A 20273-nucleotide genomic window follows, 5' to 3' on the forward strand; every position below is an offset into this window, starting at 1 on the left:
ATGAATCAAGGCTGGTTTCAGCCAAATTGCTAAAAGTAAAGTGTATTATAGATGTGAGCGTTTTCCAAGGTCTGCTGGTTTTTTGGTGAAGTTCAAAGAGGCTTCATAGATGTTATTTTGTAGCACAGAAATGTCAAATTTGTAGCGCTCTGTAGGATTTCTAAAATCTGTGGTCCTGTGTTGATGGTGCTGGGGGATATTAAGAGTCTGCATTAGAGCTGCCTGTCATCAGTAATCAATGGTGGCACATCTGGTTGTGTTTTAGGCTTGGTTTGTGGCTGCAGACTGCTGGAGACAACCCCTTCAATTTAGGACGGTTCCCACGGAGCTCCTCAGGCTAGGCTAACAACATCCCAGTTTGTGTTTCTGTGCATATCGTGATGATATGATCTGTATATTGCAGTGGAACTTGTGGCTGGACTGTTGTTGTTATGCACTGGGACTGTACTGGATGTGGGAATCCTCTCCTGTATGATTGTGTTACTTTACTAAAGCCTTGCACATCCTGTAACCTCTGGAAGTGTCGATAGATATTATGTAAAATAAACAGGGAACAATATAGGCTCATCCTGAGGGCAGCTTTCACATCTTCTAGAATAGTGGTTCTCAAACCATTTTGGCTCTTCTGAATCCAAGTACTTTTTTCCGACTACAACATTTTCCTCAGAATACTATTAAAAAAAAACAACTATAAAGCATAATGATGAAATGATTTACTGATAAAACACATTTTGAGGAATCCCAATTTGTAAAGTGGAATGAAGCACTATTTATTGCCTCTGGAATAGATTTATTTCTACAGTTTTTATCACTTCCAGTCATCTTCTGCCTGGTGTAGGACCAAGACTGACCCTTGTGTTTTTAGTTCTTGTTTTAATCAAGATAATGTCCATCTTTTATATGATTCTCATTTTTAACAAAAAATAAACATTATAAAACCCCATATTTTTAATGCTTTCATTTTGTTATTTTTTTTTCAAGTACCCCCTTTAGTGCTGTCACGTACCCCCATTAGAATCTGTCTTCTATCTTCTAGAGTCTAGATTTTTATTTGTCATTCAAAATATACATATTCCTATGTGCTTTGTGGATGATTTTTTTTTTTCATTTTGCATCTAGCTCGTGAAACCAGGACAGTAAGACAACATTAAGAAAACAAAGAAAATATATTAAGAAAGTTCGCGGCATAAATATGTGACTAAAGAAATAAACAGGATGCTTCATTTGGATGTCAACCCTCATGTGTCTGAATTTTATCCAACTTGTGAAAACTTACAATCTTATAATTCATACGGAGTGTAAATTCAACACTCGATCCTTTTTAAAAGATTATACTGTGCCCGTTGGAAGTATGTATTCACATAGTGGGAGGAGCTTAACTAGAGTTGTCAATTATGGCCAATTGAGTATGTATTTGTAGGTTGGAAGTACAAAGAGGTGTACATACTCTGTACTCTGTAGTGTTATAAAGGAGTATATTTGCGGGTGCAAAGTAAAATAGTGTGTGCGGTTTCCTGGTTCAATTCTATGGGACATGCGCATGATAAATGTATTTAGTTTAGTGTCTTTTTCTGTAATGTATGTTTTTTTTTTTTGGAGTCATTTTGTATCTTTCTGTTATTATTTTTTTGTTGCTATTGTAGTGTGATTCTGGAGTCATTTTGTGTATTTTTTTTTATCTTTTTTGGTGTAGTTTTGTGCATTTCTGTTGGCATTTTGTGTATTTTTTGTATAAATATTTAGTTTTGTGTATTTTGAGTCATTTTCAACTTTTTGTTATCATTTGGTGTATTTTTCTGTAACATGTCATTTGGAGTCATGGGAATAATTTTAAATAACCATGAAATATTAACTTAAATAACTTTTAGCAGTACATAAAAACGTTTTTAATATTGACCTTTTTTTTTTAAACGCAAACAAACTGCGACACAGTGACGTCACATGAACCGGAAGTAGCGCGCTCAATACCGTGCTCACTACTGAAAGGGAGCTGTAATCTTCAAATTAAAATGAACGTTTTGCAACACCAAATTACTCCAAAATACCGGATGCACACACTTGTGGTATATGGAAGCCGTTGACAGTTTCAGGTTGAAGTCATACTGTGTTGGGGAGATATTTGTCCCACAAACACGCATACACACACACACACGCAGACCTTTGCTGCTTTATAGATAAATGAGACAAGCTTTGCATGTTCATGTCTCTGATCTTTTTGATGTCAACAGAAGTATGTAAAGGGGGGGAAATCTCCGTCAAAGGGGCGAAAGTCTCAGTCAAAGGGGCGACAGAAGGGTGTATTTAATCTGAGTGCCAGGGGCTATTGGGATAAACTGTGAATTAAAGGCCAAGGCTCAGGCTAATCACAAGCTTCCAGTTTGAGTTTGAATTAGGATCTGTGAGCAGAGGAGAGAGGAAGTCTTGTCTTTGGGCTCGAGGTTTGTAGACAGAGTCATGAAAGTCATGAAAGCAGGCCAGAAAAGATGTATGGACATTTTTGACCTTAGAAAGCTTTACAGTTCTGCCTCACAGATTATAATCCTCAACTATTAATGACTATGGTGCTTTGTTAAAACTTGATTGTGTTCTAAGAAAGTTGAATTTTAGGATGCTTTAGATTACATTTCTTCCCTGATCTTGTGTCATTATAAGGTTAAACATTGTGGGGTTTTTTTTTTGCAGGGTGAGATGCAAACCTTAGAATTTTATCTTTTGTCAATGTATATACTGGTAATTTCTTAGATATTCACCAGGTACAGGTTATGGTAATGAATTGAAAAAAGTTCCTGTTGTTATATAAATGTGAAAAACAAAACAAAAAATATTATCTTTATCCAAGACGGGCTACAAATAAAGACGGTTTAATGTTTGTCAAAAGAAGAAAGACTAAGGCTGTGTTCAGAATCACATACTAACCTACGACTCACTACTAATTAGTATGTAGTGCATTCAGATATTATGGAAAGGATTAGTATGCAATAAATACCCAGATGTATACTATATCGGGACATTTTTTTAAGTATTAATGGTTTGCACACTAGTCAGACTAAACCGCCCCATGATGCATTGTGAGTGATAATGAAAAATCGTCCTGGGACTGGCTTCAAGCTAAGAATCAAACATCCCCTTTTCAAAACAAAAGCATCTCTCTTGTCTTCCATTAGTTTTTTCAACCCTTTTGTAATCTGGGCTCTTGTTTTGAAGTTAACTGGAAGTTTTGTCAGTGGCACAGTGGCGGGTGTCAGAAAATCTCCGAAATGTCGTCATGAAATGCGTTTCCGTGACTTTTGTGGCTCAAATAAGCACTGTTCTTATAAAGTTTGAAGCTGTAGTGCAGAGATCTCTTTAGGTGGCCCAAATTGATGTTTTCCCAGACTATAGAAGCTATTTTCTGCTAAACTAGAGAATGGAGTTGTTCTTATAAAGTTTGAAGCTGTGGTGCTGAAATCACACTAATAGTATATAGTAGACAGTATATACTGAGTGTGTTGTACGTTCGTGTGCGTTTTCAAACACAGCCTAAGTCTAGTAAATATCTGTCTGCATCTAGGCGCTTATCATTGAATCTCTGCAACAAGCGTTTCTTAACATCTGTTGACTTCTTTCTGTGTTACAGAGTGAAGAATTCCATATTTACACCCAGTATTGCACCAACTACCCACGGTAAGACGGCAGCCTCTCTCTATGTGTGTGTGTGTGTGTGTACACTAGTGTTCACCTGTCATCTGCTTGATTGTTTGTCTGCGCTGACCTCACCTCCTCACGGCACCTTCCCAGCATCTCGCGTTGCTCCATTGTGCAAGTCGTTCAATGCAGAAAACTGTTAGAAAGGCCGTGTCTGCTGTCAGTTTGGCCTCAGGGTCTATCAACCTCCCTTTACTTGCTTCTTCATCCTTTTATGTGAGGCCTGTTGATACAGTCGCAGTGATCAGATATTGAAGATGTCACATTATCAGGCTTAATGTTGTGGGAGTTTCACTTAGTTTTGTGTGTGTGCCGTAGTGCAATGTGACACCTGTTGGATGAATCTGACGAAGCGAGACAATTCACGATTTGGATACGATATATCCCGATATATCCTCATACTAAACAATACGATATACATTGTGATATATCGCAATATCAATGATTACAAATTTCACCTTTACAGGTGCAAAATGGTATAAAAATACAATTATTTAATTTTTTTTTCAACTTGGGAGTGCAAGTAAATGGTAGCTAAGTATAATTCAAGTAACATTATCAAAACAAGTGGTATGTTTATCAAACTGTGAAATTACATTTTTTAAAAAAAGTTTAACTCCTGCTTCAACAACAGATTCTGATTTTGTTAAGTTCTTAATACATCTATTAAATTTCCCAGTGTATTTTATGAAAATAAAGTGCAATCAACTTCCAAGCTAAAATACACTGAGGAGTGAGGTAGTAACGCAATTAAATGTTTTTTTTTTTTTTTTTTGTTAAAAAAAAAACATGATTAAAAGAAATCTATTTTGACATTTCAGAAAATGGATAAATAGACATTGTTTGGATTGATACACACAGTGAAATATTGCACAATCAAATTTTTTTTACACCCTGAGTTGGGTGTATACCCGTGTTAGTGCCTAAACAGCAGGGTTGGGGTCAATTATTATTGTAATCTAGTAATTAATATACATAATTGAAAAAAATCTGTTGCTGTTGTAATTGCACTTTAACTGAAAATTCTATAAAAACGTATTTACAATTTAATTAACCTCAAACCTGTGGGACCATGTTACAGTTGTATGTCTTATACATGCGCAATTAACATTTACTCAAATCTGATCCGATCAACTTTTCCCACTACCTGTCAGTTCTCTTGAGTATCATTTATACCATTTAAAAAAAAATGAAAAAATCTAAGGGTAAAATGACAGAAAAAAGGCTCAGACACCCACATCAAAATTATTGATACCAATATTTTTCATGGATTAGGAAGCCAAACAAGTAACCAAGAGATTAAAAAAACAAATGATATGATAGATAATATTTTTTTAGTGTTACCTGTTATCATAAGATATGCTAACAGAAAGCTAACACAAGAGCAAGGTTACATTTTATGTGGTTGTTTATTAAAGGGTCAGAAATTGTGATTAATTGAATTTGAACTGTAATTTAGAATGTAAATGTAGTCGACTTTAAAGAGGAAAATTATAATTTTAATTGGAAAAAATGTTGGTCACTGTAATCATAATTGAGTTGTAATTGAACATGGATAATTGAAGACATAATTGTAATTTCAAAATGTAATTGACCCCCATCCTGGTGAATATTGTTGGGATTAAGAAAGTATAGAAAACATATTTCATGCGAGCTAACGAGGATCAAATGAATGAGTGCATGCTTGTGTCTAAAAGGGCTGTTGTCAGCTGCTTGAGGCCGACCTTCTACCACACCACAGCTGGTGACCTCTACCAAGGTCATGAACGAGACACACAGGAATACACACACACACACACACACAAACAGACACAGACCCTGTGGATGTATCACGGTCATGCTTGGCTCTGAGGTCGGATTTCCTCTCAAACAATGTGAGGCCTGTGTGGCGCTGTGCTGGAATTTAGACATGCAGACGTACACATGTGAGCGCGCACGCACACACACACACACGCAAAACTACAGAAGAAAAAAGACAAACCCACAACTGTCCTTTGCAGCCTTTTTTCCATTGTGCATGTGTGCACACCGACACGCACGCACGTACACACACACACAATTGTTGGTGAAACAGCTCTTTATTCTCCAGGCGCTCATACAGTTAGCAAACCTCACCAAGTGGAAAATGAGTTTGATCCAAGGTTGTAAAACACAGCTGTTTGGCTGGAAAATGGAGCTAAAATAAGTTAACAATGGCGATGAAAGTCACAGCCATTACAGAAATGAGTTCAAACTAAAACATTTTTTTAACATATTGAACTTTAAAAGTGTTTTAAAACAGGGGTTCTCATCTGGTCTCACCCTGGGATCCACATTTTGCCATGGTCATCAAATAATCGCGACCCACTTTTTTTCTTTAGTGTTCAACCGACCAAAGTAATTTTTCAAAAATAGCTGTTGAAAACGCACATTAATATTCTTTTCTAAAACCTATATATTTTCCTGTGCAACATGCATTTCACAGCATGCCTGTCAAAAGAAAAGACAAGTCAATCATGAAAAAGACAGTATTTATTTATTTTTGACCAGCTGTCCATGACCCCCCAAATACAGGTCTGCGACCCACTTTTGGGTTCAGACCCACCAGTTGAGAATTGCTTTTTTAAAATGTCTCCTTCCAAGAATGATGTGCATAAATATTACGGGATCTCAGCTGGAGGAAAATTGGCAACACATGCTTCTCGAGTTAAAATCATCTTTTAATTTAGTTAAATAAAGGTATTTTTGCAGATCACCAACCTATGACTCACATTTCAATTTGAATTTTAAATTTTATTTTGACAGTCTTCAGAAAAAAACACAAATGCAACAAAAACAACACTCAATTGTCCAACTAATCAGCCGAAAGGATGTAAGTTGAAGCACAAGCTTATCCACACCTATCCCATCACAAAACCAAAATGAGGCTTTCTCGATCAGGGGTTCTCAACTCGTCTCACCCTGGGACCCACATTTTGCCTCGGTCATCAAATCGCGACCCCCCTTTTTTTTTATTCAACCAACCAAATTTAGTTTTTTTTCAAAGACAGCTGTTGAAAACACGCATATATAATCTTTTATAAAACATAAATCTATATATTTTGCTGTGCAACATTCTTTTCACAGCATGCCTGTCAAAAGTAAAGTTTCTTTCAAAATAAAAGACAAGTCCAACATGACAGACATTAAGTATTTTTTATTTATTTATTTTTGGCCAGCTTTCCGCGACCCACCCAATACAGGTCCGTGACCCACTTTTGGGTCCCGACCCACCAGTTGAGAATCTCTTCTCTAGATAATATAAAAAGATTAATATTAATAATATTTATATATAATAATAATTAGGAAACTAATGTTGCTAGTTTTACAATACACATTCAATATATATTCTTCACAAAGTTCTATATATACAGTTTATAGATACACATCAGACATATATACATAAGTTCACACATTTACATACATGTATGTGTACATACACATTAGGAGTGTGACAATATCTCGATATGGCAATATATCGCTTTTTTTTTTTTCCTTCGCTTGATCGATCATTGATATGCTCGCGCTATCGATTTTTTAATTTTTTTTTTTTTTTGATTTAAGATTTATTTTCTTATTTTCAAAACCTTTTCTGCTTTTTCACTAAAATGTGCAGGTACGTCTTCACAGAAATGTTGTCACTGTTTGTTGAAGGAACCGATATATTGTTTACTGGAATATTGCACTATAAGGGTGTCACTGGTAAGAAAAACCCTATTTTTTGTTTATAGAAAAAACTGTTAGAGATACTTATTCATTTACATTGGTATGTTGTACTAAAATAGTGTCACTGCTCATAGAACACTTTTTCAATTTATTGTCTTTCAGAAATAAAAACTGTATTTTTTCAGTTAATCTTTTTTTTCTTTTCTCGTTATGTCAGATTATTGTAGACTGATTTCTGACCAATATATCGATAATCGCAGTATCGTCATGTCGTGTGATAATCGTTATCGTGAGCCGTGTATCGCGTATTGTATCGTGAGGTACCCAGAGGTTCCCACCCTAATACACATGCATTTATAGTAGATGATATTAACAATAAACTATTTGATATTTACGACACACATTTCATCAATTACATTTTAAATATATAATAGTGTGGTCATATTTAAATTAAAATTCTCTATCACAAGTATGCATTAGTCCCACCCAGGTGGAAATTTAATGAGTCTTTTCAATGTCTTATTTGATTGATTGTAAAATTAATATCAGTTAAATGATTAAAAAATGAAATGAAATATTTCCCACCATCTAATTAGTGTTTACTGCGCCTCCCTGACATCTCCTTTGCTGTGTTTTGTCTCCACAGGTCGGTGGCCGTGCTCACGGAGTGCATGAGAAACAAGGTGTTGGCCAAGTTTTTTCGCGAGCGTCAGGAATCTCTGAGGCACTCCTTGCCCCTGGGCTCCTACCTGCTCAAGCCAGTGCAGAGAATCCTCAAGTACCACTTACTGCTGCATGTACGTCTGCCCGTCTGCTCCATTGTCTGACATAAATGCTGACATGCAAACCATTAGATTGTACGCTACGAAAGGTGGAGGTACTGATACATTTATCCATGTAAACTAAATCAGATTGTAGAGCAACGGGGTTTAGAACACAGGCCTGCAGGGGAAGCCAAATGTTTAGACATATGGTCCTCAGTTGGTGCTGATATCACAAAAATTTGCTTTTTTTATTTAATATGTTCACCTGTTTATGAGCGTGATTGTATACAGTACATGGGTTGGGAGCCTTTTTAAAAGCGTGCACACTAATAGAAGTGTGCATGTGTGCAGGAGATAGCAAACCACATGGAGAAGGACACAGAGACGTACGAGGTGGTGCAGGAAGCCATAGAGACCATGCAGAGAGTGGCCTGGCACATCAATGACATGAAGAGGAAGCACGAGCATGCAGTGAGGCTGCAGGTAGAGCGCGCGCACGCACAAACACACGCGATCAAGAACACCAACAAATCTGGGTCATTATTATCTCATTTCCATGCATATTTTGTCTCTAATCTTGTCACTAATCAAATATGCCACAGTAGATGTGAGGCTTGTTAGAGCCCGAAATGTAACAAGACCTGAATTGTTATTAATGTTTTTAATAAAACCCGAAATGTAATAACTGGTCATTAGTGTAACAAGATGCTGAGCCCAAAACGTAAAAACTTATTTTTCATTATTACATTATGGGGCAGGCAAAAGGTTTTTGCCCTAATAGTAGTATAATGATTTTATGACATCATAGTGAGTCAGTGATTTATGGATTAAAGGGAGAGTGTCATACACAAATGCATATGCGTCAATGCGTTCATTAAAGCCTTTTGGAGAACTTTGACATATTTTTTGTACCTTCATATATTTATACATACATGTATATGTTAGGGGTGTATATTGCCTGGCATCTGGCGATACGATTCATATCCCGATACCTATGTCACGATACGATAAATCCCGATATTAAAATATAAGGCGATTATTGTGATTTTTTTTATATATATATATATATATATATATATATATATATATGACTTAAACAACTAATCTGTAATTGTGTACACCTTCATGAGAACATTATGTATTAAATATATTTTATTGGCATGTTTTACACTCAAAACATTGGCTTTAACATGCCATGTGCCAATAACTTAAAATAAAATAAACAATCGGCCTGTGGCTTTTAAACCAACTTTGACTTTAGTGCAACATGACTTTAGTGCAGCTTAACTGAGGTATATGCCTAGAACAACAAATAAATGGAGAAAGTTAGTACTTTCTTTTCATATTTTATTGAAAAAACACAAGCTGGTCAACATGCCCAGGTTTCAGTGCATTTCTTTGTGCAGTTACAATGTCTCCTGCAGTGGAAAAGACTTTCCTGGTTAAATAAAGGTAAAAAAAAAAAAAAAGAATTGATATGGATGCATTTTGAATCAATCCAAGAATTGCGCGATGTAATACATATATCACTGAATCGATTTTTTTCAACACCCCTAATATATATATATATATACAAGGCAAAACATGTTTGCGTGTTGAGCTCAGCATCTTGTTACATTGTGGACCAGTTGTAACATTTTGGATTTTATTACATTTTTAATTACATCTCGAGCTCAGCACTTTTGTTACATTATCGACCAGTTATTACATCACAGGGTTTATTAGAAATAATCATAACAATTCGTGTCTTGTTAAATTTCTGGTAATTGTTACATTTCGGGCTCTAACAGAGCCCTTGTTTAAACACCTGCAGAACAGTTCTGTGAACTCTCGGTCAGAATCAGCCAAAGCCCTGATCCTCTCCAAATCTTACGCAAGTTGCTGCATTTTCCACTGGGCTAATGATGGCCTTGCATAAGGAGGACACATAAAAGAGGAGCTTGTTTCTTTCATCTGCAGCGAGACAAAGTGGTCACATGGAGGCAGGAATGTGTGGAAACATTTACTCAGAGTCTGGAGAAAGTATTGGCGACATAGAAACTTTCTTTTTTTCCATTTCGTAATATTATTTTGGTCTGATTGAGGATTTGGATTTAATCGCAATTATTGTCTGGTGTAATATGCAGAAATCCTCCTGTGCTCACCCTATCTGAATTTTTGTTTGATCTGTCTTGACCATTTAACCTCCTTCATTTCAATATAGAGTAATTCTCTGTTCACTGCAGGAAATCCAAAGCCTTCTGACCAACTGGAAGGGCCCTGATCTGATTGGTTACGGGGAGTTAGTCCTCGAGGGGACGTTTCGTCTGCAGCGGGCCAAAAACGAAAGAACCCTCTTTCTGTTCGACAAGCTTCTGCTAATCACCAAGAAGCGAGAGGAAAGCTACTCGTACAAAGCCCACATCCTGGTCAGTCACGCTACTTGATGATAGCGTCACATCAAGGTGTGAAAGTGACTCTAACATTGCTTCTCCCCATGCAGTGCTGCAACCTGATGCTGGTGGAAATTATTCCCAAAGAGCCGTTGAGTTTCAGTGTGTTTCACTACAAGAATCCTAAACTGCAGCACACGGTGCAGGTACACGACTAGACGCACGTCATTGCACGTCAAATCCCTCTTAAACATAATAACCCCTTTATTTTTACTGTGCCTAAGTGTATTGTGCAAGAAAGTGTGATGATTATCTTAAGGTGCCTGATTGTTTAGTAGAACATCTCAACTGTGTTCATGGAAGTTGCACAGACATGTTGTAAAGTTGGCAGTCATTATTGTTACACACAAGCTGGGTTTTTTTTTTGTTTTTTTTAAGTTAATGCGTTTGATGTAAGACAGGGTTTATTTTAGCCCTCAGGGGCTGGTTTTTAAGTACACGTATGACAGCTTTGGCTCAGCCATGTTTTTACACTCTGTCCTCAGGCCAAATCACAGCAAGACAAGCGCATGTGGATCCTGCATCTAAAAAGACTAATACTTGAAAACCATCCTGCCAAAATCCCAGCTAAGGTAAGCATCCTCCGCTCATCTCCTGACTGATTCTTTATTGATCACAAATGGCATTAGCACAAGAGGGTTGATGGATTGAGCATGTAGTGCCACCTGGTGTCAAACATAATCACATATATAATGGACTAATTTCTATTCATTTCTAGGCCAAACAAGCCATTTTGGAGATGGATGCAATGCGTAAGTGCTGATTAATGTAATTGATTTATGTTTTATAGTCAAAAGCACAGAAACACAAACATAGATGCTAAATGTTGTATTTTTAAATCACTTCTGCAGATCATCCGGGGTTTCACTACAGCCCTGATGGAGACAAGGACTCTCCTCAGACCAAGGAGGGTCCCACCCCTCGTAGAGCAAGACGCAAAGGTTAGGAAAGAAGAATCTACTTCACTGCTGTATTTGTATGTGGTGCCAAATGTGTGATCGACAGGTGCTGACCTGCCCACTTTGCATAATTTCTAAACATTTAGCTTTACATTTGGCGACCAATTTAGATTTAACATTTACATTTAGATTTAACATTTACATTTAGATTTAACATTTACATTTAGATTTAACATTTACATTTAGATTTAACATTTACATTTCGATTTAACATTTACATTTACATTTTACATTTACATTTAGATTTCATGTGTGCATATTTTTAACAGTGATATAGAACATGCTGTTCTACATGAATTTCTGTCACAAATGAAAGAAAAATGAGATAAATGTTAAAAACATGTCGGCTATGAAAAAGTGAATGAGTATTTACATTCGGCGCCCCATGTATTTGAGCTCTTAAGTCCTTAAAAAACATTTGTCGAGACTAAAAATTTTATTTTTTTCCTTTTCTAGAGCCTTTGTCAAAACTATTGAAGAACGCAAAGCTAAATGCAGCAAACAGTGACGGTGACAAAGTGAGTCTGAACAACCATGTATCTCAATTTTTGATAACATTTCAAATCACCTCTTAACACGGTTCTTTATCCTTTTTAGAGATCAAGTCTAGGTGCCACCCTGCTGTCTCCGGTGTCCCAGCTGGCTCTGGGCACTATCGGCCGCAGCCGCAGCCTCATCAACCAATCACAGGAGTCCCTGGATCCCAGCGATCACTTTGACCACAGTGACAGGGAGGAAGGGGAGGAGCCAAACCAGCAGGATGCTGATGATGAAGATGATAGTGGTCTTGTGAGTTTCTCTTTCTGACTTGTTATCTTTACTTCTATCAGACATAATGATGACATTTAAACCCTTGTTCACAGGGGGGTGGGACCAGGCTTCGAATACCTGGTAAAAGCAGTAGAAAAAGGCTAAACCCCCAGGCTTCTGTTGATAGCATAGAGCAGTGGAAGGCCTTCAACATGAGCACCTCAGATCTGCAGGTATTACTTTAAAACTGCTTTCAAGAGACCAAAAATTTCAACATTGCTCTTTGCATCTTAAATGTGTTGACATGTGAATAAAGCATTGCCCTTTACTCTTGACTCCAGAGAGCTCGGGAGTCGCTCGTAAGGCAAGGAAGTCACCACCCGCCGCTCGTCAGGACGCCCAACGTAACAGAAGAACCTCCAGACTCCCCCGTACCGATTGTGAGGATCACAGACAGTGAACCCTTGGTCAGAAACATCTGGGCTGATCATCGGGCTCGCAGAGCCATGTTCCCCACTCGCCAAAGAACCGTGCAGCCTGACGACGAGGACGAGGACATCTACCAGATGTTTGTCCCCACAGAGCTGAGCAGACAAGACTCAGAAGCGCCTTCGGAGGCTCCTTTGTCCCCTCGAACAGCACGGCCCAGCAGCTGGCATGTTGAGCAGGTGCCTGCGGTGCAGATCGATCCTCCACTTGACGACGGCAGAGTCCTACGAAGGGCGAGCAGTGCTGGGGAGAAAGCTTTAGAAGTACCAGAGAGCCCTGAGGACGAGCACAGCAACCTGGAGGTGATCCACACGGAGTCCTCGAGCAATGACATGTCTGCGTCGTCCTCGGCCGAGCAGCTGACACTGGATGATATTGAAAACGTGTATGATAATATCAGCTATGAGGACCTAAAGAGGATGGGTCTGATCAGAAGGGACCAGGAAGAAAGCCAGCCACAGGAAGTAACACCTAAAGATGCAAAGATCTCTGACTGTGAGGGAGCTCTCAGAGTCACTAAGACTGTGAGTGAAGCAGATGGTTCACCAGGGGTGAACACTCAACAAGAAAACTCTGGGACATGTGAGCTCCAAATAGTAGAGGAAAACATATATGACACCATCTGTTTTAGGCAACCTTTAGCCAAAGACTTGAAGGACAACAAAGCAGGCTGTAGAATAACAGAAGAACGGGACAGTCTGCTGGCCTCAGAGCACGACCTGACTGGAAGCCTTGGTGGTTTTGTTTCGGAGGAGAGCCTCCATTTTGGAGATGACGAAGGACCAGAACTGTCCTCGCTTGCCCGTTGTTCCTCTGAGCCAGATAACTCGTCCTCTTCAGCCTCTGAAACTTTTTCTCACCGCTCGCAGAAAGGAGATAAGATGTCCGAACACGTTGATGAAATCTGGAACGACCTGGAAAACTACATCAAGAATAACGAAAAGAAAGCTGATCGACTTCCCGCTGCATTCCCAGTGAGCTCCAGTGAGTCAGCCAGGAAAGCCCTGAGAAACATCGCTAGGAAAAGTCATTCAGTCAATGCTTTAACCAAGAGTCCTACATCACATCATCCCAAACCTCCACCTGTCACTTCGACGCCATCCTTCACCATTCCAGTAATCAACCTTCCTGATGATCAAAGTAAAGCCACCACTGAAGATGAAATCCACAGCCCTGGCCCTTCATCTCATCCTCTCCCCGTCACACCAGAACCCCTCCCAGGCACAGTGAAGAGCATCCGCAACAGACTGGCACGTCTGAGCAGTGGCAGCTTTCGTCTTGAGGACGATGATCTGGTGGAGCTTCCCCAAAGAAACACCCCTCAAGCGGAGACCCCCCCTAAAGACCTTCATAGTTTGTTTCCAGGCGAGCTGGCTGGTCTGGACTCACCGCTGGCATCCTCGTCTCTTCTTCTGGGAGAGTCTGTGGATTTTCCACTGGAACTCATGGACAAATCCAAGAGTCGGGTTTTCCTAATGGCCCGACAGTACAGCCAGAAGATCAGGAAAGCAAACCAGCTGCTCCGCATGAGGAGCATGGACCCTGGAGACTCCTGCAGTCGAGCCAGAACAGAGAGAAGGCAGAAAGATCTTGCAGCCATATTGGAGGAGAAGAAGCAAGGTGGAGCCGCCATAGGTAACAGGAAACTCATCAATGTGTTTCTGTATACTATTCTGGGTTAGGGACTGCTAGAAGCATTTCACATACTTAAATTTGTCTACCACAATTCACAAGTGGTTTCCCGCGTGACTCGGTCCCCAGGTTTTGCGGATTTCATGGGTGGATGACAGGCTTGGGGCGATAAGGCAGGTCTGGAGATTGTATGTGCAAAGTTTGGTGCAGATAGAGATTAAACACTAGGAGGAGTTCGAAAAAGTAGGTTTTTGATGTGTAGTGACTTACAAAGAGAAATATGCCGTGGGCGTGGCCTATGTCAGACGGTGTGACTATATTTAGGGAACATGTGGGTATAAAGTTTATGAAGATGTAAATTAAAATGTGAAAGTTACAGGCCAAATGTTTGACTGTAAACGTTAATGCAAACATATACCTGCAAATTCTTGCAAATAGATTTTCAATGTTCATCAATGAAAAATAAAATAATTGAGTTATTGTAGATGATGACTGGAAATAATTGGAATTTCATCTTAAAAACAGGATTTTTTTTTTTACAGAATTTTGTATTTTGCTTTCCTGTAAACAATTAGAGTAAATGTAAAAATGGCGTTTTTAAACATCAGGTTTTTTTTTTTACTTATGGAGCCAATAAGCCATTGTTAAAAACTTTTAATTAAACTTTAAATTACCAACGACTCCATGCTGTTGATGTGCTTAAAGAGGATGCTCTGGCTGGTGACCTCTGCTTTACATGCTAACAGCTGCTGCCTTGTTTTGCCTAACATTGCCTGGACCTGACCTTTGCTACGCAGCAGCCCTAATGTTACCTGTTTTCTGTGCAGGTGCAAGGATAGCAGAGTATTCCCAGCTCTATGACCAGGTGATGTTCAGAGATCCACCTGCTCAGACGTCTTCTATTGCACATCACAACCATCCAGGGTTGCCATCATCTCCGTCCTTGCCCGAGACATCTCGTGAGGAGGACTGGCTTCACTCCACCTATAGCAACGGAGAACTGGCCTGTCTTCTGTCTTCCTATAGGGAGTCTGAGGATCGAGTTTGTTCTACCCCACAGCAAAGACTTAACACTGCTTGCTCCATCCCTTCTCTTAAGACCTTCCCCTCGTCTCCATCAACTCCACCCACACAGAGATGGAGCTCGTGTATGTCAGTGCCGAGCCATAAAGAGGAGCACATCTACAGCACAATTAAGAGACATCCGTCTTTCAATACACCCTCTTTGCCTTTAAAGTCTGGTCAGGGTCAGTCATCCGGCTCGCTGGGTAACGAGCAGCAGGAGAACAAGCTCCAGTCTCCATCCCGAAACAGACTCCATGGCCCCAGTTTAGGCCTGACGGGGCGTCAGAGCAGCCTTCCAGAGCGGTCCACACAGGGACAATCAGACCTGACTCTACAGGACGGTCAGCAAGTGGTGGTGCTGAACCGAGCCTCTGCACTCAGCATCCTGTCCGCCACACAGAACTACCTGGCAAACTACAAGGACAACGAGGAAGACGACGACGACTACGTGGAGATCCGCTCCGAGGACGAGAGCGAACAAGACCAGCAGAGGTTGTTGCACAGAAACTGCAGCACTGAGGTCCTGTCCGGCCAGAGCCGAGCTCCCGTTCAGTCTCAGAGTCTTCCGTCCACCCCGGTCCGTTCTCTGGATCGTGAGCACATAGAAAAATACCTGTGGAGCGAACCGCAGCATAGCCAACCCAACATTGTCCAGTCTCTGCGGGAGAAGTTTCAGTGTCTGAGCTCCAGTAGCTTTGCCTGAAACCAGACAGTGCTGCTGTACCTAGACCATCAACCCAAATGAAATGACTACTGCACACACATTACACACATTTCAACAAACATGACATTGGTTTAGGTTTGTGCTAAAAAACAATAGATTAAATAGTTTCACTGTCACATCAAAGCTTAAGGATTTAAGTTTAGCTGTATGGATTTAACCTTCATGACGCTCTAAACAGTTCTAACTGGATGATCTTAAGCAGATTTTTCTTTGACCATCTGCAGTCAGTGAGAACTTTCTTTTAGTTTGGATCTTAATGGTGTTTAACTGCACTTTCAGCTCTGGCTGGTTTTGTCCTGTTTAGGAGAACTCAACCAGGGTCTAGGCTTGTGTTTTTAATGGTGGCCACACTCGAACAGCTTTAAACAGAGCAGCGTTTTAAACTTTCAGGGGAGCTACTCCAGCTTCGGAGCATTTCTTCAGCATTTACTGCAACAAACTCAGCTTTTTCAGGGTCCAATTGGGTTAAGCACAGCTACACTCGAAATAGCAGCTCTGCGTGAAGTTATTGTACACAACTCTACCTGCTGTCTTTGTCACATGTAGGGTGTTATGCTTTAAAAGTCAACTTTATTCAGATTTCTTTAGATTCTCCTTAAGGAAACCATAGGACTGTATTTATTTCAAGCCTGTGAGGATGTTACTGTAGATTTAACAGTTTGGATGGTATCTGTCATGTAAATTACTGGTAGTTTTCTGCCCCCTATAATGCTCATTTTAGCCTTTGCTTTCAGAAGGGACCACGAGAGCACTAAGAAGGGTCGGTTCAATGACTGAAGTACTGTATTTTGTTCTACGTGACTTATATTATTATTATTTTTAATCTATTAAAATGGTTTGACGGCTGTTTATCTCGTTTACACCATGGGGCACGCCCAATTCTCACACTACTGATCTGCACGTTCTCACTCTGTTACACTAAAGTTGTCGTCACTTCATTCAGGTTCAAACAGGACATTTGGTTTCTCTGCCCTCAAAGTTTACGTCACACTCGCTAAATTTGTTCTCCTTCTTTTAAGAAAAATGTAAACTATGAACTATTTATTTAAGAATACCCCTGTTGCTCCCCTTTGTAACATTTAGGGCACAATAACTGTTCACTGAGGACAGTAAAACTTCTTTATAATAAGGATGGTTTTAAGTTTTGAGGGTTTTAAGAATTCACATTTTAAATTACTGTGAATTTTTTTTTTAACCATGCACTGCCAAAAACTGTAAAAAAAAAAAAAAAAAAAAAACTACATCTCTCAGTACACTACCACAGTCAAATGGATTTCAGTACATTTGGATCAAACACAGAATATGAAGTATGTTTTCTTTTTCTTTATTTGTACATGTTGGTTGTGTGTCACCACCGGTGGAAATTGTTCTTTGTCTACTGTTTTTTTTTTTTTTTTTTTGCACATTTGTCTTTTTAATTTTTCTAAGGTTAGTTTGGAAATGCAGTGTAAAGATGTACATTTTTAAGTTACCCTTGTATGATTTATAAGGCTTTTAAATGTTTAAATTAAATATACTGTATTTTTAACTGCTTAGTTGCTGTTGCTCATCTAAACATTGTATTGGAGGAAATAAATTCAGATTAAATTCTGGGAAAATTAATTCGTGTGTGGTTTGTGTGGAGGATTCATCTGTAGGAACTACAGTAGATTTAATATATGATGCCATTAAAAACTAAAATTAACAGGGTTTGTGTTCTGGCTGATATTTTGCAGGGGTAAATAAAATGTTTTTATTCATTTTTTTTTTTTAAAGGAGGACCAAAGACAAAATCTTTTTGAACACCTAAAGTAACAACAAAAAACTGATGTGATTGTTGAATTAGATGAAAATTGTAGTTTTTGTGTGTTAGGACAGTAAACTGAACATATCTAATAAAAGTGGTCAGAGAAAGGAAAATGTAGCTTAAACTGCTGAACATGTGATAAATGATCATACTGTATATAACAACCCATCTTGCCTAAAAAAGTGTAAAGAGTTTGCATGTTTTCTCAAAGTATATCACATATTTCTAGGTAATAACTTTCCCAAAGGTGTAATTTTGGTCATTTATGTGTAAATTGACCTTATGAGGGTGTTCAATTTGTGAACTAACAACTCAAACAAAGGTTTTCCATCAACAACCTTTTATTCCATGAGCCATTTCTGATAAAAAACATTAATTCTTCCTTCCGCTGCCGTGGGTTCGAATCCCGCTTTTGTCATATATTTTGTTTTTCATTTTAACATATTTAACACGGCAAATTCCACCTTTAAAAACACATTTTTTTTAAAAATGTTTTAAGGTATTTCCTGGGTTAGGGCTAAAATAAAAGGGTTAGCGGGCTGGCTAAAAATAAATATGAGCTAAAATAAAACATTTCACGTACACAATGGAACTACAGAGAGTGCTTATGATAAATAATAAAAACTATAGAAGTAAATCTATTCAGGAGCCATTAAATCAGTGTTTTTCAACCTTAGGGTCTCCTGGAGTTTAAATGGGGTCGCCTGAAATTTCTGAAAAATTTAAAGAGATTTTTGTTTTTTGTTTTTTTAATGACTATTCTTAAAATTAAAACAACATTTATCAAACCACCACAATCATGTGTTCAACTATGTTGGTTTGATAAATTAAAAAAAAAGATAAAAATGAATTGGTGTAAAAGAGAACATTTTCAAATTGAAAAAACAAAATCATTTCAACAACTCAAAAAGTATTGAACCACAAAAGGCACTTAAGGCACAAAACTAGCTTTTTTGTAGGAAATGCAAATTGCACAACTGCATAGTTTTGTTAAATATTCAAGGAAAAAAGTGGTTTATTTGTTTGCCTTTTGTACAAATTAAGCACAAGATGTTTAGCGAAAGGTGCCGTGAATAAAAACAAATTTACTAATGTTGCCAAGAAAGGGAAATCTGTTATATGAGGGCTCTGGGGGTTCCGTTTCTATTACAAATGAACCAAGCAACACTAATATTATGCATATGGTCTTTTCAAATTATTCATTAAACCAAAAGGCATGATTCACTTAAGTCTCACAGGCCAAACCCACATGTCTTTACATAAATTCTAGTTGTAAGAGCCATTTATACTTACTCTGGTTTAGGTTTATTTAGTCTTTTTTTTATTAGTTTGACCATTTGGGAGTGTATTGCATTGGGAAGTCACATGTCCCATGGATTTAAGGGCAAAGGTTTAAAGGTAATAGTGAACACAGGTGAAGACAAGGTGTGGAAAGTGGGAACAACATGGTTTTTACTGTAACCATGTCATCCCCAACTCACAGCACCATGTCGGCAGAGGGAAATGTGAGAAAATTGATGCAGTATTTAATGAACTTTTTTTTTTTAATTAAATGGAAACGTAAACCAAAGAGTCAACCTCTATAACACCAAGGACAACCCCTCAAACTAGTGAATATTTTTTTGTTTAATAGGCTAATTGTTATGGATTATAGTACCCAAATTATTTGGCGGGAAATAAACTGCACATTGTCTTCCACAATACAACCTTTAATGACCGCATGTTTAAATTCTCAGTCATACTATTGCATGATGTTTGTCAATCTAACAAAGCCGACAGCAATTTCTGAAATGATTTCACATTCATGTGAGATACATGAAGGTCCATCTCACATGAACGTGAAATATTTTCAGAAATTGTGCAACATTATTAAAATAAAGTTGTAATATATTACTAGTTACAATTAAAGTAACTCAAGTTACATGTATATTTGATTTAAGTGCATATTTGCTTTGTGTTCTCACTGTTTGCAATTATTTGAGGAAAAAATGATCATCATTATAGTTAAATATAACTTATGGGAAACAAAAAAGAAATACAGTTATAACTGCTATTTCGATTTATGCCACTAGATGGCAGCACATGGCTGGTTCACGTAGCCTACAATTATTACCGCACAGGTGTCTATTATATTATATATTATAACTGCAGTTAAATAATATATTTAATGGACAGATAATTTGGTAAACGTCTTGTAATTGGCTAATCAAGCAGAATATTGGGCAAAAGCTTTAGCCTACATTTTGTAGCGTTGTGGGTCTGTGGATCAGTGATCATTCTAAATGGTCTGCTTTTACGCAGCAT

The 20273-nt window shown here is 38.3% G+C and overlaps 1 protein-coding gene across 3 annotated transcripts in view; it reads left to right on the forward strand.

Moving 5' to 3' along the window:
* The window catches only part of LOC114457731 (pleckstrin homology domain-containing family G member 1), a 46754-nt gene extending 28887 nt beyond the window's left edge, over positions 1-17867 (forward strand). The window contains exons 5-17 of one of the 3 annotated variants that reach the window (XM_028439763.1): positions 3617-3663; positions 8015-8165; positions 8484-8615; positions 10358-10540; positions 10615-10710; positions 11050-11136; positions 11283-11316; positions 11416-11505; positions 11980-12041; positions 12121-12312; positions 12387-12506; positions 12615-14397; positions 15222-16162. In XM_028439763.1, the coding sequence (XP_028295564.1) occupies positions 3617-3663; positions 8015-8165; positions 8484-8615; positions 10358-10540; positions 10615-10710; positions 11050-11136; positions 11283-11316; positions 11416-11505; positions 11980-12041; positions 12121-12312; positions 12387-12506; positions 12615-14397; positions 15222-16162 (3918 nt within the window). Of the gene's footprint in view, positions 1-3616; positions 3664-8014; positions 8166-8483; positions 8616-10357; positions 10541-10614; positions 10711-11049; positions 11137-11282; positions 11317-11415; positions 11506-11979; positions 12042-12120; positions 12313-12386; positions 12507-12614; positions 14398-15221 lie in introns of all 3 variants that reach the window. The other 2 variants (XM_028439761.1, XM_028439762.1) reach the window with 2 other exon arrangements.
* The last annotated feature ends 2406 nt before the right edge of the window (positions 17868-20273 follow it).

The sequence above is a fragment of the Gouania willdenowi genome, chromosome 24 (assembly GCF_900634775.1).
Source record: "Gouania willdenowi chromosome 24, fGouWil2.1, whole genome shotgun sequence".
In the NCBI taxonomy this organism is placed as follows: domain Eukaryota; kingdom Metazoa; phylum Chordata; class Actinopteri; order Blenniiformes; family Gobiesocidae; genus Gouania; species Gouania willdenowi.